Genomic DNA, 25,575 nt, shown 5'->3' with positions numbered 1-25,575 from the left:
GAGGGCATCTAGTTTCGATTGTAGGATGGCCGGGGTGTTAAGCATATCCCAATTTAGGTCACCAAACAGTACGAACTCTGAGGATAAATGGGGGGCAATCAATTCACATATGGTGTCCAGGGCACAGCTGGGGGCTGAGGGGGGTCTGTAGCAAGCGGCAACAGTGAGAGACTTATTTCTGGAAAGGTGGATTTTTAGAAGTAGAAGCTCAAACTGTTTGGGCACAGACCTGGATAGTATGATAGAGCTCTGCAGGCTATCTCTACAGTAGATTGCAACTCCACCCCCTTTGGCAGTTCTATCTAGACGGAAAATGTTATAGTTGGGGATGGACATTTCAGAATTTTTGGTGGCCTTCCTAAACCAGGATTCAGACACTGCTAGAACATCAGGGTTGGCGGAGTGTGCTAACGCAGTGAATAACTCAAACTTAGGAAGGAGACTTCTGATATTAACATGCAAGAAACCAAGGCTTTTACGGTTACAGAAGTCAACAAATGATAGCGCCTGGGGAGTAGGAGTGATACTGGGGGCTGCAGGGCCTGGGTTAGCCTCTACATCACCAGAGGAACAGAGGAGGACTAGGATAAGGATACGGCTAAAGGCTTTAAGAACTGGTCTTCTAGTGCGTTGGGTACAGAGAATAAAGGGGGCAGATTTCCGGGCGTTGTAGAAAAGACTTAAAACTGTTTGTAATGGATTTTATGCCCCTGAGAGTGCTATGCAGTCTGGTAGGCTGTCTGTGGTCTGAGCTAGTGCCCTTTATAAAATGGATGTTTTGATTTCCCACAGTGCCTTGTCATATCCTTTTCCCGTAATCCTCACTCCTCTTATTCACCCACACAATCCAATTCTGTATCAATCAGCGTCTGATAGTCAGCAAACCCATCCCATAAAACGCCTTATCTCCCCCACACAGCCCCCTTCTTTCACTATAGATGAATATATTCATGAGGCTTATTCAAAGTGTCATAACTCAAGCTTTCACTCTAAGCAGCACGCCTCTACATCGTCCTTTTAGTCAGTGCAGCTGATCTGAGTGACATTCTTCTGGATCAAGCCCAGTCTCTCACTACCTCCACTCTGTATGCAAAGCAGATTGTTAGCACTTTGATGGTTAGAATCAAAATGCATTAAGGCAGCTACCGTCTCCTTAACCAGGTTTGAATTGTGAATCCCCCTCCCTACATCCTTCCTGACATGAGGCTACTCCCTATACTAGTACTGTACCAACTGTTTAATATGCAGATAGAGTCAATGGTTAGATTTAAAATGCATGAGGTGATCGAGTGACTCTAAGTAGGCTTGTATAAAGGCCCTCAAGTCCATCCCACCTAGAATCCCCCCTTAACATGAGCCTGTTAGTAGTACCTCTGTTCAATATGCAAAGCCATTGTTTAGATTCAGATTGAAAATGCATTAGGTGTCTTTGACTAGGTTTGTGAATGTGAATCCCCCTGCCTTCCCTCTACCTCCCCCACCCTGCCTCCCCCAGCCTGCCTCCTCCTGTGCCTAAGGCAATAGCTAATGTATATGTATGTGTCTGAGGCTGCCAGTATGAAAAATGTATGCACTCACTAACTGTAAGTCGCTCTGGATAAGAGCGTCTGCTAAATGACTAAAATGTTAAATACAGGGTTGCGCAATCCTACTTTCCTTCTTCATGAATGATTGGTGGCTGGCTGCGTTTTATAGCCCAGTGTGTTCCTATGCGAGCTAAGCTGACATCAATGCTGCATCAATGATGCAGCCGACTGCTTATACTCCTTTGGTTCCAAATGCATTTTATATGAGGAACATTGTTTTTTACATTAACAGTAGCATATAGAATTTGTGTGTTGTATTGTGCCCGAGGGAACACAAATTATTGTTGTTTATATTGTTACAAATGTATTATAATAATTATAATGATCTCTCTCTCCCTTCCTCTCTTCCTTTCTCTGTCTCTCTCGGATCCCACTGTCTACCCCCTAGTCCAGCTGGCCTGACCGACCGACCCACCAGTCACCATGAACTACCTACGCAGGCGTCTGTCCGACAGCAGCTTCGTGGCCAACCTCCCCAACGGCTACATGATGGACCTGCAGAGTGGGCCTCGCCCCACCCCACCCTCCTCCACCTCCAATCCTGCCTCCCCAGCCACGGAGAGGCGATCGCCTCCCAGCCTGCCACCACAGGCCCCGGCCTCAGGCTCGGCTTCAGGCCCGGCCCCGACCCCGACCCCTGGGGGTTTCCTCAGCTCCTTCTCCAGCGTGGTGAAGACCGCCCAGTTGGCACAGAACGCCGCAGCAGCAGCCAAGGCTTCAGCGGCGGTGGCAGAAGCTGCCCCAGCAGCACCCGCCAAACCTGTCATACGGAAGCCCAAGATTCTACTGGTCATCGACGACCTGCACACAGACTGGTATGTTTCTCTCCCTTGAAAGTGACCACTACATCAGTATATTACACAAGCCTAGGCTATATTGCAAGTATTACTTGATATCACAGCAAGTAAAAACAACCTATTTGAATTCGGATTAAATGCACTGTGCTTAAACAGTGTTTCACATACCCTCTGTCTACTTGGACAGCACATGGAATTTACCAGAAAATAGCTAAAGTCTATTCTTGTATGCAGCATTAGTCATACTAATAAAGCGAAGCCAGTTCAGAAAGGGAACAGCTGAGATGGCACCAATTCATTCGATGCTAGTAACAATCATACATTGCATTGGCGGTCTATTTAACCCCCTAGAGTCGATGTCCGCGCCCCCGCGGAAATCGAATGAGCATAAAAATCTGTCAGTTTAAGCTAGAGATATGTGTTTGGATGCGTCTAAATCCACAGCATTCCGCCGATGTCACACTTCCGCATCTGCGTTGAAAGGTGACAGAGCTAGAGCGGTGTTTGTCAGACCGTGAGACAATCCCGAAAATCGGTCTTCTCATAAAATCGTCTGTAGCGTCCGAACGGTTTGACCTGCAAACTATTATTATTTTGCTCTACGAACCCCACAAGCGTCTTGGGACTTGTCTGAAGTCGGTACAGCCGATCAGCCAACTTCTGTCTGTAGCTTCCAAACAGTTTGGTCTACACACTAATATTTTTGGGGGGGACTATCTGTTCCGTGTAGTGAATCTGTTATTCAATGCGTTTTTGTATTGGCTAATTGGCCAAAAACGTTTTCATAAATTATTTTTGGGTATTTTTTGGGGATACTTCAAGGGGTCTTAAAATTCTAAATCAAATAGTAAAATGATCCTTGGTATGACCTTTTTAACAATTCCATATAGCTTAGTAGATCCCTCCTCCGCTGGCTTAGACAGGGCTTAGACTCTTATGTGTTAAGTCTGACTAGAATATCTCTCCCTCTGAACTTGGCCGCTGCCATTAGCTCTCCATTAAGATTCTACAGGGAGGCCTGACTGGTCTTGGAATTATTACTAAGTCATGTCCCAGCAGACTATGCTGTCAGAAGTCAGTGTGCAGGACTTTTCTTAAATTCACTCCTTTTAAAGCCCATCTGGGATCCCAAAATGTCTCGTTCCCTTTCATCTTATCGTGTAGCTGTAATTAAGCTGTGCAGAAGAAGGCCTTCAGCGTCTACTGTAGATCCTCTAGGCTGAGTCAATCACTCTCAGTTCTCTAAGGAGCTCACTGCAGCTTTATACAGTACATTCCGCCTATGGCAACTCAGCAGTGTTTTTGGATATTTTGCCCACTGTATAATTATTTGTAGGAGATGGCCAGATGACCATGACACATGTTACTGAGGATGTATTATAGAGCTTTTTTTACATGTAGTTTGAGTTGCAACCAGACTGAAGAAAAAAAACAGTGCATTTGTTAATGAGGCATGTTCAGATTCAGTTTGACAGCATCTTTTTCATAACAGTATGAATGTTTCATAGGTCCTCTGTGCAGACATGGGCCAAATGTAAAAACAAACATACTGGATCCAATATCACAAGAAATGTGATTAAACATCTCAATGAAACTTGGCCTTGACCTTATTATACACAGTATAGCAGACGTCCCTTGTATGTACACTGTAGTGGACCTATTGCCCAGGCACCATATCCATTTTAAGGTTAGGTCTATAAGTGAACATACTAAGTGCATGTATTCAACTACAAGTGCTCAGCTGTCATTGAGAAGTTGAGTGAATCCTTTACCAAGCATACCGTTATGTTTGTGTGTATTGTATCAACCATGCAGTCTTCTCTCTATTGTTGGCGATGTGTGGCAATGGCTGGTAAAAGGCTGTAATAAATATACAGTACCAGTCAAAAGTTTGGACACACCTACTCACTCAAGGGTTTTTCTTAATTTTTCTTGAGATTTTCCGTATTGACTGACCTTCATGTCTTAAAGTAATGATGGACTGTTGTTTCTCTTTGCTTATTTGAGCTGTTCTTGCCATAATATGGACTTGGTCTTTTACCAAATAGGGCTATCTTCTGTATACCACCCCTACTTTGTCACAATACAACTGATTGGCTCAAACGCATTAAGAAGGAAAGAAATTCCACAAATTAACTTTTAACAAGGCACACCTGTTAATTGAAATGCATTCCAGGTGACTACCTCATGAAGCTGGTTGAGAGAATGCCAAAGAGTGTGCAAAGCTGTCATCAAGGCAAAGGGTGGCTACTTTGAAGAATCTCTTTGCTTACTACATGATTCCATGTGTGTTATTTCATAGTTTGGATGTCTTCACCATTTTTCTACAATGTAGAAAATAGTAAAAATAAATAAAAACCCTTGAATGAGTACAGTCGTGGTCAAAAGTTTTGAGAATGACACAAGTATTGGTCTTCACAAAGTTTGCTGCTTCAGTGTTTTTAGATATTTTTGTTACTATGGTATACTGAAGTATAATTACAAGCATTCCATAAGTGTCAAAGGCTTTTATTGACAATTACATTAAGTTTATGCAAAGAGTCAATATTTGCAGTGTTGACCCTTCTTTTTCAAGACCTCTGCAATCCGCCCTGGCATGCTGTCAATTAACTTCTGGGCCACATCCTGACTGATGGCAGCCCATTCTTGCATAATCAATGCTTGGAGTTTGTCAGAATTTGTGGGTTTTTGTTTGTCCACCCGCCTCTTGAGGATTGACCACAAGTTCTCAATGGGATTAAGGTCTGGGGAGTTTCCTGGCCATGTACCAAAAATGTCGATGTTTTGTTCCCCGAGCCACTTAGTTATCACTTTTGCCTTATGGCAAGGTGCTCCATCATGCTGGAAAAGGCATTGTTCGTCACCAAACTGTTCTTGGATGGTTGGCAGAAGTTGCTCTCGGAGGATGTCTTGGTACCATTCTTTATTCATGGCTGTGTTCTTAGGCAAAATTGTGAGTGAGCCCACTCCCTTGGCTGAGAAGCAACCCCACACATGAATGGTCTCAGGATGCTTTACTGTTGGCATGACACAGGACTGATGGTAGCGCTCACCTTGTCTTCTCCGGACAAGCTTTTTTCCAGATGCCCCAAACAATTGGAAAGGGGATTCAGCAGAGAAAATGACTTTACCTCTTCAAAACATTCTGGAGTATATGCAAATTGCCATCATAAAAACTGAGGCAGCAGACTTTGTGAAAGTTAATATTTGTGTCATTCTCAAACCTTTTGACCACGACTGTAGGTCTTAAAAAAGTGTTTTTATGCATATTGTTTGATATAAACAGCATTGGGATATTACCATTTGAAAACTGAGGTGTTTTTTTGGCCACTGAGGCACTGTAGTCCACCTGCCGCAAGATCACAACCTACTTGAGCGCTGATGTGTTTCTCTTCATTCACTGCATCTCTGTGTAGAGTAACACTGAGTTATGAACAGCAGGTGGCACTAGCTGATAACCTATTGGAAAACTGAGGGAATCTGTACCTGTGCTGAGCATTGCTCCCTGGGTTACCTCTAACCATTCAGTTCTACCTGTGAACACCTATATGGTCTGCCACCACAATACAGATCTGTTCGTACGTTGCCTTATTCTGTTATAATCGTTCCATTTCAAACACATGGGGATTCACTTGTTTACTCAGTATACAGTGAGCAGTGCACCATCAAAGATTGAGCTTTGTATTAGCACCGTGGACCTTTTCATGTAGGCCTACACACTTGGTGAAATTTGTCCCTTGAGGCTCTTCTCTTTTGATCATCATCTCTTTATATCACTGTAATTCAGTACAATAGAAGTGCCTTGCCAGATTGAGTCTACAGCCACTTCAATAGCCTGGTCCCAGATGTGGTTGTGCTGTCTTGCCAACTCACAGTAACCATATGAGTTGGCAAGACAGCACAAACACATCTGGGACCAGGCTACCATACAAAAGGTGGAGTTAGAGTGGAGAATAGCAGCAGCTCAACAGTTAACCATTGAGCAATACCCCTGAGAGAGTACAACTCGTAAAAGCCTTTAAATGCCAAATATTTGGCTGCTACTTTTGCAACGTGTCTGGATCATGGTGCCGATTCTTCCGCCTCTTCACTATTTGTTGAAGACAATGTGAAACGAACGTGCATTTAGGCATGGTAGTTTTCTCTCCTCAGCTTAATGTGTGGATGAATTGATGGCCGCGTAGCGCTACTAGAGATGTCAGTTCTCTGTGAACCCTGCTGCTACCGTCTGTCTGTCTCCATTCTATTCCATGCGCTTGGCTGGCGTTGTAGGGGAAACTTAAAGCTCCAGAAGTTTTTGAATGGGCCAAAACATTCGTTTTAGTGGAGGACACTTGCTAGAGATGCTATGGAAAACGTTATAAACCCTTAAGATATAGTTGTAGATCATTGTTTTAGGTGAAATATAGGGCTTTAAATCTGTGATTCCCATCTGAAAGTCTGCAAGGTACAGTAGTTCATGAAGTGCACTTTGTGCACTTTCAAGTGCACTTTGTGGCTGCCTAAGCTTTCCAATAGTCCTCAGATGCTTTGTGTTTTTACTGCATCTCCATAATTCAACATTGATGCTATCTCCCGGCACTTTTATTGTTGCTACGGTTGCCAACACAAGTATTTTATCTGGAGCAAAAACTATTATAGACAACACAAAAAGATAGTTTGGAGAAGGTTGCCCTGGACCGAGGGCGAACGGCCATGAGATAAATAACCACAATAAAATCTTATGATGACAGTCATCCATTCCCACCAGGCAACCAAAAAAGAGCTGTGTTTGGAATTCAGGATCAAAGTTTGTCTGATGGAGGCCAAAAATTGTTGCGCCATTTCGTTTAAACTCCCAGGTTTCATTTGTAGACAAAATGGGACTAGTGAAATTGGTCAATGTTTTCCCACTTTGTCTCTGTTGGTACCTCAGTGCATTAATCTGATTTTGATCAATGTGGATATGCTTTAATTAATTCCGTATCAACATGAGTTATTATATCATCATTTTACCTATATTCAAGCCTTGGGATCATATGGTGTAATGCAGACATTGAAACTTGAAAAGTGATCCATGATTACCCAAATATCTTAGCCAAATATTAGATTTATTTTATTTTTACGACGCATTGGTAGATGGTTTATTGATGGCTGATATGATCTCTTATCTGAAGTTGGTTTGATTTACACTATCAATATCTCATAAATATCAGTGTTACAACATGTGTGGTGGCTTTGCCACAGTCTTTCTGTATGTGCCCCGAATTGAACTTTCTCCATGTTAATATTTAATAGAATCTCATAGCTGACAGAACATGACTGTAATATTTATACCAGCATGTCTCCTCTTGGGAGGTGGTTGCACAGACCGCTGTATTATAACTAGTAGCTCATTAGTACTGTACTGTATATCCAAACTATTAGTATCTTTAGTTGTGGGTTAGTGTTGGTGAGGGTGTCCCATGTCCGTTCATCGTTGCCCTCTGCCTCGGGGCCACATTTCCTCCAGGGCATTCCAGAGGAGAGGCAGCTGGTCTCCGGGGAAACGCTGGGCTCCCCTGACAGGCCTGGCCTCCAGATCTGACTGGGGCACAATAGTGGTACACACACAGCAGCTTTCACCACCCACAACATCACCATCCACCATCCTCATCACTTTTTGTCTTTCTGTTTCTCTCACTCATCTCTCATTCCCTTTCCCTCTCTCTCTTTTTCTCTCTCCATTTCTCATTCTATCTTTCGCAAGCTCCCCATCTCTCATTCCTATTCTCACCTCTCTCTCTTTTTCTCTCACCGTCTTTCGGAATCTCTCATTCCCAGGATTCCCGCTCTCCTCCTGTCTCTTGCATGGCCGCCTTGTCCCTCTCTTTCTCACAATCTCGCCCTCCTTATCTGACTTGTCATTGGTTCCCTGTCATGCCAGGCCATACCCTCCTCAGAATGCTATGCCACATGACATTCTGCAAGCCAAGAAGCTGTCAGTTTGTTGTTCGAATCTGAACGATGTACCGGCTCTTGAATGATTCTATTTTAGATTACCCTATCCAACCGCTCTTTGGTAAATGCAATTAAATCACTGATTTCGTTATTGTCATATCTGCTGTCAAAGGGATGGTAATTGATGGCTGTGGGAAAGATCTGGCTGTGAGTTCTCATTGTCATATAGCCTAACACATGTTTTCACGTATAAGAAAGAATTGTAAATTCCAGATTATCATCTGTCAAAATACATGACTCACTTTGGCTTTATAGGAGACTAATGCAATGGAGGGGAAGTCTCATAGTAAAGATTCTGGATTCCTCTGCAGGATGTTTTTACAATGGGTGTGTGACTGTGTGTAAGGGTGAGCATTTGGGGAGAACATTGGCCAAATCCTGTCTGGGTGTTTACTCTTGGAACCATGCGAAGGGCTGCTCACCCCAGAACTTTTAAAGTCCAACTGACCCTACATTTTATTGATCATTTGAAGTGATGACAGGTTGTGCAATGAATGCCTTGGCTTGAAAACATACCAGTCATTTTTTGCCCATATGCAGGCCTCCTGGTCTTGCCTCATGGCTCATGCTCTACTATGGTCATGGTGAAGGTACGTTTGGCCCTGGGTGACAGCGCATTGGTCTTTACTGTATCTAGGTCAGACGTTTCAAAGGTTCACCGCTAACTAAATGACAGGGAAGGATAACAATGGATCTTGTAGTCAACAGCTCAACAGCTGGAAAACCTTGAGAGAAGATCGGTGATGAGATTAACCCCATTCAGTCACAGATACTGTAAAGCAGCATATGGAAAGCAGGGATGGAGGGAGACAAAGAGGTACAGCAAGAAGAGACGTAAGAAGAGAGCTAGTATGATCTTATACTACCAGAGAAGACAAGCACAGAAGACACATTTTCACTATTTATCAAGCACACTTGGCGCTTATAATGATGTTTAGGCTACTGATGTTTTCCTTATTTGACTGTGCGTCTTGGTGGTTGGGGTATTTTTTTAATGTAGTCGTTATAAAAAGAAGCTGTTACCACGTTCCAACACATATGCTTTCTGTTTCATAGTTGTAACAAATGCACTCTACGGATAAAATGTATTGAACACTTGAATTGAGATGTTTTTAGTGTTTAAATATATCCTACAGCAGGGGTCTCCCAACAGGTCGATCGCAAGCTACCAGTAGCTCGCAGCCCACATAATTTATGAGTAGCTCGCCAAATCATTCTGAAAACAATTTGTGATAATTTCAGCACCATTTTGGTCGGGACAGCGCCATCGCGCTGATTTGCGACTCATGAATTCATACCATTACACAGCATAGGAGTTGAGTCATTCATGCCTTTTTAAATACAATCAAGCATTTTATTATGTATAAGGCCGGGCGGTCCGGCCCGTTCGGGCTTTGAATGAGAACTCTACCGCAAACTGTCAAGTATCAGACACTTTAAGCTCCCGGTTACTATCCAATCAAATCCATTTTGACATTATTCCTAGTTAGTTACAATTGGCTTAAAAAACTGAATATAACACAATATCTGTCAATTCATTTCCAGCAATATTGCCCCTGTATGTCTGTGTGGTGTGGATGGTGTGCGTGTTTGTATATCATTCACTTAGCCAGTTAGCGGTGATGATGCAAAGTAGGCTTACCTGGCAGGACTATATCATGATTATTTGTATCAATCGGATGGGCTTTTGTTTTGCAAACTCTGTCATGACATATACAGCAACAAAAACATCACTAGACCAGCACATTCCTCTCTTGCAAAATGCACAATTAAAGGGGTATTACACAAAAATCCCAATTTGTTCGTTTTTTTTCCCGCCCTCAAAAATTGTCTTCTGATGCGATTTAAGCATTGACATGGACTCAGAACGTCAATTTTCATAGTTTCTCTATGAATAATTGTAATTTTGATAGTGAAAAACGGAAAAAAAGAAAACAAAAAATTTTGCAACATTTTAAAGTAGCTCTCATGCTAGAAAAGGTTGGAGACCCCTGTCCTACAGTAACATAAACTGTTTTATTCTAATGTAACCTAAGACAAGTGATAGCATATATAAAATGTATTAATTACACTGTTAGAATGTTGCAGTCATAATGGCTGCTCATTAGCTTGAAGAGGGGTCCCTCGAGGCCCAGCGGTTCTATATATATATATATATATATATATATATATATATATATATATATATATATATATATATATATATACAGCTCTGGAAAAAATTAAGAGACCACTGCAAAATTATCCGTTTCTCTGGTTTTACTATTTATAGGTATGTGTTTGGGTGAAATTAACATTTTTGTTTTATTCTATAAACTACAGACAACATTTCTCCCAAATTCCAAATACAAATATTGTCATTTAGAGCATTTAATTGCAGAAAATGATAACTGGTCAAAATAACAGAAAAGATGCAGTGTTGTCAGACCTCGAATAATGCAAAGAAAATAAGTTCATGTTCATTTTTAAACAACACAATACTAATGTTTTAACTTAGGAAGAGTTCAGAAATCAATATTTGGTGGAATAACCCTGATTTTCAATCACAGCTTTCATGCTTCTTGGCATGCTCTCCACCAGTCTTTCACATTGATGTTGGGTGACTTTATGCCACTCCTGGCGCAGAAATTCAAGCAGCTCGGCTTTGTTTGATGGCTTGTGACCATCCATCTTCCTCTTGATCACATTCCAGAAGTTTTCAATGGGGTTCAGGTCTGGAGATTGGGCTGGCCATGACAGGGTCTTGATCTGGTGGTCCTCCATCCACACCTTGATTGACCTGGCTGTGTGACATGGCACATTGTCCTGCAGGAAAAAACAATCCTCAGAGTTGGCGAACAATGTCAGAGCAAAAGGAAGCAAGTTTTCTTCCAGGACAACCTTGTACATGGCTTGATTCATGCGTCCTTCACGAAGACAAATCTGCCCTATTCCAGCCTTGCTGAAGCACCCCCAGATCATCACCGATCCTCCACCAGTGCAAGACACTGTGGCTTGTAGTCCTCTCCAGGTCTCCGTCTAACCATTAGACGACCAGGTGTTGGGCAAAGCTGAAAATTGGACTCATCAGAGAAGATGACCTTTCTCCAGTCCTCTACGGTCCAATCCTTATGGTCTTTTGCAAACCTCAGCCTGGCTCTTCTTTGCTTCTCATTGATGAAGGGCTTTTTTCTAGCTTTGCACGACTTCAACCCTGACCCTAGGAGCCTGTTTCGAAATGTCCTCGCCGTGCACTTCACCCCAGCTGCCGTTTGCCATTCTTTTTGTAGGTCACTTGATGTCATTCTACGATTATTGAGTGACATTCAAATGAGTTGGCGGTCATCCTGGTCAGTAGAGAGTTGTTTTTGCCCTCTGCCGGTCTGTAGCTTTGTTGTCCCCAATGTCTGCTGCTTGAACTTGTTCTTATGAACCGCCGTCATTGACATTTTAAGGATGGAAGCAACCTGATGCTCACTGTATCCCTCTGCCAGTAAAGCCAGAATTGAACCCTTCTTTTCCTCACTCAAAACTTACTTTCCTTTTCAACTCTTTTGGCATGGTCAATAGTTATTTTTTGATTAATATTACTTTTGAGGTACTATTAGCACTGTTTGCCATCCAGCTGGTCCTATTGCAAGAGGATAGTGATGACCATAGCAGTGGTTTTTATACTTTTCCTCGTTAAATAAGATTTGGTTCAGGTGATCACCTAATCAGTACCTAATTCAGTAGAATGAGGTGTGCCTGTGTTTGAATTCAACAGACACTGGAATGGAATGGCTGTCATACATTTAGAGATGCTGATTTAAGAAACATTTGCAGTGGTCTCTTAATTTTTTCCAGAGCTATATATATATATATATATATATATATATATATATATATATCTCACAAAAGTGAGTACACATTTTTGTAAATATTTGAGTATATCTTTTCATGTGACAACATTGAAGAAATGACACTTTGCTATAATGTAAAGTAGTGAGTGTACAGCTTCTATAACAGTGTAAATTTGCTGTTCCCTCAAAAAACTCAACACACAGCCATTAATGTCTAAACCTCTAGCAACAAAAGTGAGTACACCCCTAAGTGAAAATGTCCAAATTGGGCCCAATTAGCCATTTTCCCTCCCCAGTGTCATGTGACTTGTTAGTGTTACAAGGTCTCAGGTGTGAATGGGGAGCAGGTGTGTTAAATTTGGTGTCATCGCTCTCACACTCCCTCATACTGGTCACTGGAAGTTCAACATGGCACCTCATGGCAAAGAACTCTCTGAGGATCTGAAAAAAAGAATTGTTGCTCTACATAAAGATGGCCTGGGCTATAAGAAGATTGCCAAGACCCTGAAACTGAGCTGCAGCGCGGTGGCCAAGACCATACAGCGGTTTAACAGGACAGGTTCCACTCAGAACAGGCCTCGCCATGGTCGACCAAAGAAGTTGAGTGCACGTGCTCAGCGTCATATCCAGAGGTTGTCTTTGGGAAATAGACGTATGAGTGCTGCCAGCATTGCTGCAGAGGTTGAAGGGGTGGGGGGTCAGCCTGTCAGTGCTCTGGTGGAAGTCCCTCAACATGGAGGGATCTAGGATGTCCCTCCTAGGGACCCAGCACCGTTCCTCCGGACCGTACCCCTCCCACTCCACGAGATACTGCAGGCCCCCCATCCGACGCCTCGAATCCAAGATGGAATGGACTGAGTACGCCGGAGCCCCCTCGATGTCCAACGGGGGCGGAGGAGCCTCTCGTATCTCACTCTCCTGGAGTGGACCAGCCACCACCGGCCTGAGGAGACACACATGGAACGAGGGGTTAATGCGGTAATTAATGGGCAGTTGTAACCTATAGCATACCTCATTCAATCTCCTCAGGACTTTAAATGGCCACACAAACCGCCGACCCAGCTTCTGGCAGGGCAGGCGAAGGGGCAGGTTTTGGGTCGAGAGCCAGACCCGATCTCCCGGTGCATACACCGGAGCCTCACTGCAGTGGCGATCGGCGCTCGCCTTTTGCTGCCTGATATCCCGCTGCAGATGGACATGCGCAGCGTTCCAGGTTTCTTCCGAGCGCCGAAACCACTCGTCCACCGCAGGGGCTTCGATCTGGCTCTGATGCCAAGGTGCCAGGACCGGCTGATAACCTAGCACACACTGGAAAGGCGTAAGGTTAGTGGAGGAGTGGCGGAGTGAGTTTTGGGCTATCTCTGCCCAGGGAATATATCCTGACCACTCCTCCTGCCGGTCCTGGCAATAGGACCTCAGAAACCTACCCACATCCTGGTTCACTCTCTCCACCTGCCCGTTACTCTTGGGGTGAAAACCTGAGGTAAGGCTAATCGAGACCCCCAGACGTTCCATAAACGCCCTCCAGACTCTAGAGGTGAACTGGGGACCCCGATCAGACATTATATCCTCAGGCACCCCGTAGTGCCGGAAAACGTGTGTGAACAGGGCGTCAGCAGTTTGTAGGGCAGTAGGGAGACCAAGATCGTCGTGTTCCCCTGGGAGGGGGGAAGGTCTGTGACAAAATCCACAGATAGGTGAGACCACGGCCGTTGTGGAACGGGTAGGGGTTGTAACTTCCCTCTGGGCAGGTGTCTAGGCGCCTTACACTGGGCGCACACCGAGCAGGAGGAAACATAAACCCTCACGTCCTTAGCTAAAGTGGGCCACCAGTACTTCCCACTAAGGCAGTGCACTGTCCGACCAATACCAGGATGACCAGAGGAGGGTGACATGTGAGCCCAATATATCAATCGATCGCGAACCTCGAGCGGCACGTACCTCCGACCCTCTGGACACTGTGGGGGAGTAGGATCGGTACGTAACACCCGCTCGATGTCCACATCAACCTCCCACACCACCGGTGCCACCAGACAAGACTCCGGGAGTATGGGCGTGGGCACAATGGACCTCTCCTCTGTGTCATATAGTCGGGACAGGGCGTCTGCCTTAGCGTTCTGTGACCCTGGTCTATAGGTGAGCTTAAATACAAATCGGGAGAGAAACATAGACCACCTTGCCTGGCAAGGGTTCAGCCTCCTCGCTGCCCGGATGTACTCCAGGTTACGATGGTCAGTCAGAATGAGAAAAGGGTGTTTAGCCCCCTCAAGCCAATGCCTCCACACCTTCAAGGCTTGAACCACAGCTAACAGCTCCCTGTCCCCCACGTCATAATTGCGCTCCGCCGAACTGAGCTTCTTAGAATAGAAAGCACAGGGGCGGAGTTTTGGTGGCGTACCCGAGCGCTGAGACAGCAAAGCGCCGATCCCAGCCTCGGATGCATCCACCTCAAATTGGAACGCCAATGAGGGATCCGGATGTGCCAGCACCGGAGCCGAGGTAAACAGGTCCTTCAGATGTCTAAACGCCCTGTCCGCCTCAGCTGACCACTGCAGACGCACCGGACTCCCCTTTAGCAGGGAGGTAATGGGAGCTGCTACCTGTCAAAAGCCCCGGATAAACCTCCGGTAGTAATTGGCAAAAACCCAAGAACCGCTGCACTTCCTTCACCGTGGTGGGAGTCTGCCAATTACGCACGGCAGAAACGCGGTCAATCTCCATCTCCACCCCTGACGCGGACAACCGATGTCCCAGGAAGGAGATGGACTCCTGGAAGAACAGACATTTCTCCGCCTTCGCATACAGGTCATGCTCTAACAGTCTACCAAGCACTCGACGCACCAGGGACACATGCTCGGCTCGTGTAGCGGAGCATATTAGAATGTCATCAATATACACCACTACACCCTGTCCATGCAAGTCCCGGAAAATCTCGTCTACAAATGATTGGAAGACTGAAGGAGCATTCATTCAACCGTATGGCATGACGAGGTACTCATAGTGACCCCGAGGTGGTACTGAATGCTGTCTTCCACTCATCTCCCTCCCTAATGCGCACCAGGTTGTACGCGCTCCTGAGATCAATTTTGTGAAGAATCGCACCCCGTGTAATGACTCCGTCATACTAGCAATCAGAGTGAGAGGATAGCTGTATTTGATTGTGATCTGATTGAGACCACGGTAATTAATACACGGGCGTAAACCCCCATCCTTCTTCTTCACAAAAAAGAAACTCGAGGACGCAGGGGTAGTGGACGGCCGTATGTATCCCTGTCTCAGAGATTCAGTGACGTATGTCTCCATAGCCGCCGTCTCCTCCTGAGACAGAGGATACACATGACTACGCGGAAGCGCAGCGCCTACTTGGAGGTCTATCGCACAATCCCCCTGTCGATGAGGTGGTAATTGAGTCGCCAGAAGGCGAGTGCCAAATCGGCATACTCAGGTGGAATGTGCATGGTGGGAACTTGGTTCGGGCTTTCCACCGTCGTTGCCCCTACGGAAACACCTACACACCACCCGAAACACTGATCAGACCATCCCTTGAGAGCCCTCTGTTGCCATGAAATGTTGGGGTCATGAGATGTTAACCAGGGAATCCCCAACACCACGGGAAACGCAGGAGAATCAATCAAATACAAACGTAGTATCTCCTCATGGCCCTCCTGCGTTTTCATCCTGAGCGGCGCTGTGACTTCCCTAATCAATCCTGACCCAAAAGGGCGGCTATCTAGGGCATGGATGGGGAAGGGCACATCAACAGGTACAATAGGAATCCCTAACTTATTGGCGATCGATAAAATTCCCAGCTGCGCCTGAATCTACTAGCGCCTTATGCTGGGAGTGAGGAGAAACCTCGGGAAACACAACTTTAATACACATATGCGCAACAGAGAGCTCTGGGTGAGTTGGGTGCCTACTCACCTGGAATGACTCATCAGTGCGCTGCCTACCGCCTCGATTCCTAGGAGACCCTCCCCAGCACCGACCAGCAGGGTGTCCTCTGCGGCCACAGTTGGTGCAGGGGACGGCCTCCCTCCTGGTCTCTCTCCTGGTCTCCCTAGCACCAGCACCTCCGAGCTCCATAGGGGTCAGCTCAGAAGTGCTGGGGGATGGAATGGACGGCCCTGAATCCGGACGTCCGCGGGTAGCCAACAGGGTATCCAGGCGAATTGACATGTCCACCAGTTGGTCGAAGCTGAGGTTGGTGTCCCTGCAGGCCAATTCTCGACGTACGTCCTCCCTCAGGCTACATCTGTAGTGGTCAATGAGGGCCCTCTCATTCCATCCCGCGTTGGCAGCCAGCGTCCGGAAGTCCAGCGCGAACTCCTGTGCGCTCCTCCTCCCCTGTCTAAGGTGGAATAGATGCTCACCCGCCACTTTACTCTCTGGTGGATGATCGAATACTGCCCTGAAGTGGTGGGTGAACTCCGCATAGTTGACAGTAGTGGCGTCTATTCCCCCCCACTCGGCATTGGCCCACTCCAGTGCCTTGCCGGACAGACAGGAGATGAGGGCGGACACGCTCTTGTATCCCGAGGGCACCGGGTGGATGGTTGCTAGGTAGAGTTCAACCTGGAGCAGGAAACCCTGACACCCGGCTGCTGTGCCATCATAAGCCCTCGGGAGCGAGAGCCGAATCCCACTGGACCCCGGAGGTGAAGCGATGGGCATCGCCGATGGTGGTGGTATCGTTGGAGGAGGCGTAGGCAGACCCCCTCTTTCCCATCGCTCAATAGTGCTCACCACCCGTTCCATGGCGGTGCCGAGAGCCTGGATCATGGCCGCTTGGTGTTCGACGCGTTCCTCCATTGATCCAGCTGGCACCGCCACTCCTGCTGACTCCATGAATGGTGTGTGATTCTGTCAGGGCGACGTGTATGCGGTGAGTGAAGTCAAGCACAGGACACCGAGCTACTGGCAGACAAACTTTACTAGCACAGTAATCAAAATACAAACAAAACCTCCAAACAGGGAGGAAACAAAATACGCATACACCCGAACACTGCCGACCTCACGGAAAAACAATCACACACAATAACCAATGAGAGACAGTGGGTTATAAAGGGAATACAATATAACATAATGGGAAACAGGTGAAAACAATCAGGACAAACTAGACAAACACCGAAACATAGATCGGTGGCAGCTAGTACTCCGGGGACGACGAACGCCGAATCCTGCCCGAGCAAGGAGGAGGGGCAGCCTTGGCTGATTCCGTGACAGGGGCATCCTCAAACGGAAGGTGGAGGAGTGCAAGGTCTCTAACATCCACCAGCTCTGTGATGTTGTCATGGAGGAGTGGAAGAGGACTCCAGTGGCAACCTGTGAAGCTCTGGTGAACTCCATGCCAAAGAGGGTTAAGGCAGTGCTGGAAAATGATGGTGGCCACACAAAATATTGACACTTTGGGCCCAATTTGGACATTTTCACTTACGGGTGTACTCACTTTTGTTGCCAGCAGTTTAGACATTAATGGCTGTGTGTTGTGTTATTTTGAGGGGACAGCAAATTTACACGGTTATACAAGCTGTACACTCACTACTTTACATTGTAGCAAAGTGTCATTTCTTCAGTGTTGTCACATGAAAAGATATACTCAAATATTTACAAAAATGTGAGGGGTGTACTCACTTTTGTGAGATACTGTGTGTATGTATATATATATATATATATATATATATATATACACTGCCGATTTTGCAGGTTTTCCTACTTACAAAGCATGTAGAGGTCTGTAATTTTTATCATAGGTACCTTTCAACTGTGAGAGACGGAATCTAAAACAAAAATCCAGAAAATCACATTGTATGATTTTTAAGTAATTAATTTGCATTTTATTGCATGACATAAGTATTTCATCACCTACCGACCAGTAAGAATTCCGGCTCTCACAGACCTGTTAGTTTTTCTTTAAGAAGCCCTCCTGTTCTCCACTCATTACCTGTATTAACTGCACCTGTTTGAACTCGTTACCTGTATAAAAGACACCTGTCCACACACTCAATCAAACAGACTCCAACCTCTCCACAATGGCCAAGACCAGAGAGCTGTGTAAGGACATCAGGGATAAAATTGTAGACCTGCACAAGGCTGGGATGGGCTACAGGACAATAGGCAAGCAGCTTGGTGAGAAGGCAACAACTGTTGGCGCAATTATTAGAAAATGGAAGAAGTTCAAGATGACGGTCAATCACCCTCGGTCTGGGGCTCCATGCAAGATCTCACCTCGTGGGGCATCAATGATCATGAGGAAGGTGAGGGATCAGCCCAGAATTACACGGCAGGACCTGGTCAATGACCTGAAGAGAGCTGGGACCACAGTCTCAAAGAAAACCATTAGTAACACACTACGCCGTCATGGATTAAAATCCTGCAGCGCACGCAAGGTCCCCCTGCTCAAGCCAGCGCATGTCCAGGCCCGTCAGAAGTTTGCCAATGACCATCTGGATGATCCAGAGGAGGAATGGGAGAAGGTCATGTGGTCTGATGAGACAATAATAGAGCTTTTTGGTCTAAACTCCACTTGCCGTGTTTGGAGGAAGAAGAAGGATGAGTACAACCCCAAGAACACCATCCCAACCGTGAAGCATGGAGGTGGAAACATCATTCTTTGGGGATGCTTTTCTGCTAAGGGGACAGGACAACTGCACCGTATTGAGGGGAGGATGGATGGGGCCATGTATCGCGAGATCTTGGCCAACAACCTCCTTCCCTCAGTAAGAGCATTGAAGATGGGTCGTGGCTGGGTCTTCCAGCATGACAACGACCCGAAACACACAGCCAGGGCAACTAAGGAGTGGCTCCGTAAGAAGCATCTCAAGATCCTGGAGTGGCCTAGCCAGTCTCCAGACCTGAACCCAATAGAAAATCTTTGGAGGGAGCTGAAAGTCCGTATTGCCCAGCGACAGCCCCGAAACCTGAAGGATCTGGAGAAGGTTTGTATGGAGGAGTGGGCCAAAATCCCTGCTGCAGTGTGTGCAAACCTGGTCAAGACCTACAGGAAATGTATGATCTCTGTAATTGCAAACAAAGGTTTCTGTACCAAATATTAAGTTCTGCTTTTTTGATGTATCAAATACTAATGTCATGCAATAAAATGCTAATTAATTACTTAAATATCATACAATGTGATTTTCTGGATTTTTGTTTTAGATTCCGTCTCTCACAGTTGAAGTGTACCTATGATAAAAATTACAGACCTTTACATGCTTTGTAAGTAGGAAAACCTGCAAAATCGGCAGTGTATCAAATACTTGTTCTCCCCACTGTGTGTGTATATATATATATATATATTTTAAAAAATTGCAGCGTGTGCACACATAGGTGGTCCCATGATTTTTTTTGCCACCCTATGGAAATGAAATGTCCTTCCAACTAATTTGTTCTGGCGGCGGCCCTGCAAGGAGTGATAGTAGAAATGTGCAATTGCAAGAAGAGACATAGGAAAGAATGTGAGAAGCTTGGATGACTTTCTTCTGTCACAGAAAAGACAACAAGACAAAAATGTGTGATAACAGAAAATGTGCAAACCGAAAAGAGAAGAGATAGTGAGTTGAGTTTAGAGGCAGTTACTCTAAATCCCTAACAGCCTGTGCCCTACTGATCAGGAGCCTCCAGCATGTAGAGCACAGACACACACACACACACACACACACACACACACCAGCAGCTATCATGTAGCCCTTGACAGATTGATAACCGGCCCACGCCTGCTAGGGGTGAGAGTTCACCGGCTGGACCCACAGAGTGTTGGCAAAGACACAGACTCACAGGCTATAAACGTAGAGCTCTTATTGCCCAAGAGTGTGCACGAGAGGTAGTATATCTGAAATGTCCAGATTTATGGCAATGTCCACCCCTTTCCTCTTCTCTAAATATACACTCCCTCGCTTTTTAAAGCGACACCATCACCATCGGTTTCTGCCTCGTGCGTTTGTGTTTGTTCCTGTTTCTTGATGAGGTGCCTAACAGCCTAATAAGTGGGGGATATGATGTTATGACTGATTATGATGCTCAGCTGGTTTTTTTGTACTACAGAAGGACCACATAATGCTGTAATCATGGAAACAAATAATATTTGTCAATGGTCTCAAGCTATTTTGGAAAACTTGATGTTTCAGCCTTCCTCAATCAAATAAACAGATTATTTTGAGGTTGTTTTGACTGCATACTGTTGTTATGACTACATACTGTACTTCTCTCTGTTGGTGAAAAAACAGAAGTGTACTGGTATACACAGGTGGCTACTACAACAGATACCTTTTTATAATTATACAAAATTCAGGTGATACTGGAGAACCTCTTTTCTAGTCGTCTCGACACAGGTCATTTCAAGCCTGTAGACAATCTACTGTGTGAAAAAGTTTATAATCTCTGAAAGTTGATCGCATTTCATCTTGCCTCATTAGTCTCTTTCCCATTTCTTTTCTCACAGGGCCAAGTATTTCCGAGGGAAGAAGTTGAACGGGGAGTACGACATCCGGGTGGAGCAGGTTGGTGGTGTTCTATTCGTCCTCTGTTAGAGCTGGAGGGACTGATGACTTCTCCATGTGGCTGGGGATGGCTCAGATGAGGGATTTTTTTTTTATAGCTCAGCTGATGCCACTCCTGGGTGACTTGACCCACATCTTTCACAATTTTTTACCGCATCAACCACTAGGAATCCAAGCTGTTTTATTCAAGCACCATTAGGATAGCATGTGAGAGCTTTAACAGCTGGGTAGCAGCAGGTATTACATGCATATTGGACACTAAGTACGAGGCCATTTTACTCCCATGCCCCTGTTAGCCTGTTATCATGTTAGCATGCTGTATGTGTGTACAGTATGTGCTAGGTTTCCTGATGGAATGTACTTATTTGTATGTACTCGTCTTCTCAGCATTGGATTACATGCAGGGAGGATTTAAATATTTTCTGGACTCGTGTCAGAAGCAGTCCCTTACAGCTCTGAGTCTATGCTTTTTATTTTAATCAGAAGCTAGCAATGACAGTAGTTTGATTAATTCTGCATTGTGTTAACACATCCTAATGGTCTCTCTGACTCTCCCATCAGGTAGGTCTTTTACAAATGTTTTGTCAGACCAACTTTGCCCTGAAGTAACCAGTTCGTAACCCTGTAGCACAACACGGCAGTCTTAATGGGCATTTATGAATTTTTTATATGAAAAGATGCCGTCAGTGCCAATGTATATGCAAAGATACGCAACCGTCTAGACATACAGTATTTTCGGTGGGTAGATAACATCTGATTTCCCTCCTAAAAGCTTGGCCATACATCTGCAAGCAATTGGGCAGACCGGAGTCGTTGTCTTTGAAATGAAGTGGTGGGATTTATTTGGAGAACCACAAAAGACCAGACCAGGGACTTTATAGGCTGTCAGTTTGTTCAACTCTCTACTCTCTACTGTTGTGGTCACATCTCATTCTCAGTAATGTTGAGACTGGCGCTGGGCTGGTGGGGCTTGGAGTTTAGTTAAAATCCTGAATTCTTTAAGAAATATGAAGCTCTGCGTTCTTGTAGTAGTTCTCGGCGTTGCTGAGAGCGAACCCAAATAAAAACATGTGGCGGCTCTTAATTAGTTCCCTTAAATCAAGAGTGAAGGGACCGCTATGGGGGTCGCACCCTCAAGCCCCCCCAAACTCCCCAAACCCCCCTAGCCCCAACAACCCTTTTTCTTTTTGCCAGACCCTCCGCTGTTTCCCAGAAGTCCTCCTCTGCTCCTCGCAGGGTAACGAGTCAGATGCTAATTGCCCTCCGCCGCCAGCCTTCCCACCCCACACAGCCCAGCCGGACCCCTCGCCGGGTGTTAGTACATCTAACATAAAGCTCAAGGAGGAAGGAAACCCAATCCCTGTGTGAAAAGTCAGATCAACGCAATGGGATGATGACCCATTTTTTGAAAACGACTAAAAAAACAGAGCCCCCTTGCTCTCTCCCTCTCTTTCCCACCTCCTCAGCTTGCTGTCGTCCCTCACCCTACTCTGAACTCAACTGGTGCCCACGTGCCCAAAAGCCAACCTAGCTAGCTCTCTCCTGCTCTTCGCCCAGCTGCTGCCATATAAGGTGCCAGTCTGAGGCACAGGCAGTGCACAGGCCACCCATAGCAGCTTCTGATAGCTGGGAGAGGGAGAGAAAGAGAGGGAGGGAAAGAGGGAGAGACAGCCAGAAAGGCAGAGCAAATGAGAGAGAGAAAGAGAGGCCTATTGAGGTCTGGTACACTACATGACCAAAAGTATGTGGACACCTGCTAGTCGAACATGTCATTCCAAACTCATTGCCATTAATATGGAGTTGGTCTACCCTTTGCTGCTATAACAGCCTCCACTCTTCTGGGAAGGCTTTCCACTAGATGTTGGAACATTGCTGCGGGGACTTGCTTCCATTCAGCCACGAGCATTAGTGAGGTCGGGCACTGATTTTGGGCAATTAGGCCTGGCTCGCAGTCGACGTTCCAATTCATCCCAAAGGTGTTCGATGGGGTTGAGGTCAGGGCTCTGTGCAGGCCAGTCAAGTTCTTCCACACCGATCTTGACAAACCATTTCTGTATGGACCTCTCTTTGTGCACAAGGGCATTGTCATACTGAAACAGGAAAGGACCTTCCCCAAACTGTTGCCACAAAGTTGGAAGCACAGAATCGTCTAGAATGTCATTGTATGCTGTAACGTTAAGATTTCCCTTCACTGGAACTAAGGGGCCAAGCCGAACCATGAAAAACAGCCCCAGACCATTATTCTTCCTCCACTGAACTTTACAGTTGGCACTATGCATTGGGGCAGATAGCGTTCTCCTGGCATCCGCCAAACCCAGATTCGTCCGTCGGACTGCCAGATGGTGAAGCGTGATTCATCACTCCAGAGAACGCATTTCCACTACTCCAGAGTCCAATAGCGGCAAGCTTTACACCACTCCAGCCAACCCTTGGCATTGCGCATGGTGATCTTAGGCTTGTGTGCGGCTGCTCGGCCATGGAAACCCATTTCATTAAGCTCCCGACGAACAGTTCTTGTGCTGACGTTGCTTCCAGAGGCTGTTTGGAACTCGGTAGTGAGTTTTGCAACCGAAGACATACGATTTTTACGCACTTCAGCACTCAGTGGTCCCGTTCTGTGAGCTTGTGTGGCCTACCACTTTGCGGCTGATCCGTTGTTGCTTGCACTTCACAATAACAGCACTTACAGTTGACTGGGGCAGCTCTAGCAGGGCAGAAATTTGACGAACTGACTTGTTGGAAAGTTGGCATCCTATGACGGTGCCACGTTGAAAGTCACTGAGCTCTTCAGTAAGGCCATTCTGCTGCCAATGTTTGTTTATGGAGATTACATGGCTGTGTGCTCGATTTTATACCTGTCAGCAACAGGTGTGGCTGAAATAGCCGAATCCACACATTTGAAGGGGTGTGCACATACTTTTGTATATGTAGTGTATCTCTTGATATACCCCTCTCCCCCACATTTTTCAGTTGTGAGCATGCTGTCATAAATCCCTCCTCCACACGGACGAGGCCCTGCTTTGAAGGTTTACTTTCCCGACGCCTCGACATGTATAAAACCCTTAAGACTTAAACACAGAGTACAAAAGTTCTTCAACACACTCCATTGCACTGTGCAGATTACAAACAGATCTCTGAGCCTTTTTTATATTAAACTTATAGCTAAGCTCTATGTCAGTGTCACCTTGTGCCTGAATAGTATAGTTTCAGAGGGAACGTCATGCGTCCTTTAATATACTACTCACGCTCATATTTCACTGGGTTTGCATGAATAGAACGGAGAGCAGTGCATCAATTGAAAGTTAGGTCCCACCTAACATTCATCAATTGATTCATTGTGCTCCATACATTTCACGAGTTCCATAAGAATGAGCTTTATCATCTAGCGTGAAGTTAGCTTCTTCATGCTTGTCCAGTGACGGCTTCAGCAAAGTTTGAACGTTCTGTTGTGTGGTGCACATCTGCAAGTAGGTGTATACGATACATGAAAAGAGTGTGAAGAAATCCCATCACTGTCATAGTTTTTCAAGCTGCAAGTTCAAGTTCAACAAGTAAAAGAAGACGCTGTGCCTGATTTTCTAGACCTTCTTGAGGCCAGATGTTGCCCTAGGTACCACAGGTATCCTGCCTCATGCCAGGCACGTCCAACTGAACTCGTTCCCAGGGTTTTCCTTTGGCACAGATCAACCTTGGCTTGGCCTTGAGCTGCTGCCCAGATCCTCATTGACTTACCCTCTGGGAGTCTTATCAATCTCTCAATAAGTGCTCCAAGATAACCAGCGCCATTGACTGTGCCCACTCTTATCTCTACACACCTGTGCCAGGAGATCCTGTGTGTGTTCAGATTGTTGATGTGCTCTAAAGGGGCATACACGGGGCTTATGGGTTTTTTCACTATCTCCCACAATGCCTTTTGTGTCTCTTTTGAAGTCTCTTGGATGTGTGCTGCCCTTCTCTGCTCGGCGGTTAAGCAGTGCCAAGTGGTGGGTCTCGGTCATGACATCTAGTTTCTTTCCCATGTGAGTAATGTTTTTTTTCCAAGGCTGCTTGCTCGCCTCATCTGCATCAATGCGATACTAACGTCACAGACATGATTCAAATGGAATAATAGCCATCCACTGGGTATGTGTTGGTACTCGACAACCCTTGTTTATGAGTAGAGGAAAAAAAGTACTCAATTTCGCGCAATTGGACAAATTACGTGATTAGAACGTCCAGGAGGTTCAATCGTGATTGCAAATGTATAAAGGCCAGTTTCTCTGGGTTCCCATCCACCGTCCAACTAGTTCTAGACGGGTCAGCAGGGGCAACATCTGCTCACCAGGCCTATGACCTCAGTGAGGACAGAATGCCTGCTCTGCTCTGCTCCCCTCCACCTTGTCCTTCCACTGTTCCACGCTCCTCTCCTCTGCAGTAATGGAAATTCACAGCCAATTGGGTATGTGTAATCCGTACCCTTAGTAATCGCCTCACGTCTCCACTCCCAGAGGTTCAGGGCATCTGTGTTGACGTTGTTACAAGATTGATGTTCAGTTGGACATTTTTTGCAAGGGTTCAGCACTGGTAAACTGTACAAAGACTCCTGTTGCCCTTTCTTGACCAACTGGAGCAAGTGCAGCTCTGCCCTATATAGACGACAATAAGGTTGCTGTTATGGAAAGGTTGTTGCTCTTCTCAGACTCCACTGCCTTACAATGCAGCACACATTTGTTTGTTCAGATAAATGAGGTTAAGTGTATCTAGTCCAAGTAAACAGTCATTTCTGCTGTAGAAAAAACGGCTATGTTTGGACACAAAGGAAACCACAAGATAAGAGTCTACCCCACACCTACGTTTATCACCAGGAGCTATTTTAGGTTTCCCACTCAGACTGTTGCTTTTGTATATATCGAGAGGG

The 25,575-nt window shown here is 45.7% G+C and overlaps 1 protein-coding gene across 2 annotated transcripts in view; it reads left to right on the top strand.

Annotated features, from left to right (window-relative positions):
* Positions 1-25,575, top strand: part of LOC121546266 (synapsin-3) — a 139,137-nt gene that overhangs the window by 9,767 nt on the left and 103,795 nt on the right. For both annotated transcript variants that reach the window (XM_041857433.2, XM_041857434.2), the window contains exons 2-3: positions 1,975-2,401; positions 20,621-20,678. In XM_041857433.2, coding sequence (XP_041713367.1) covers positions 2,010-2,401; positions 20,621-20,678 — 450 coding nt within the window. In that variant the 5' untranslated portion in view covers positions 1,975-2,009. The remainder of the gene's footprint in view (positions 1-1,974; positions 2,402-20,620; positions 20,679-25,575) is intronic.

The sequence above is a fragment of the Coregonus clupeaformis genome, unplaced genomic scaffold (assembly GCF_020615455.1).
Source record: "Coregonus clupeaformis isolate EN_2021a unplaced genomic scaffold, ASM2061545v1 scaf0013, whole genome shotgun sequence".
Classification (NCBI taxonomy): Eukaryota; Metazoa; Chordata; class Actinopteri; order Salmoniformes; family Salmonidae; genus Coregonus; species Coregonus clupeaformis.
The sequence above is the reverse complement of the archived record's forward strand: the minus strand, read 5'-3'. Positions and strand labels throughout refer to the sequence as shown.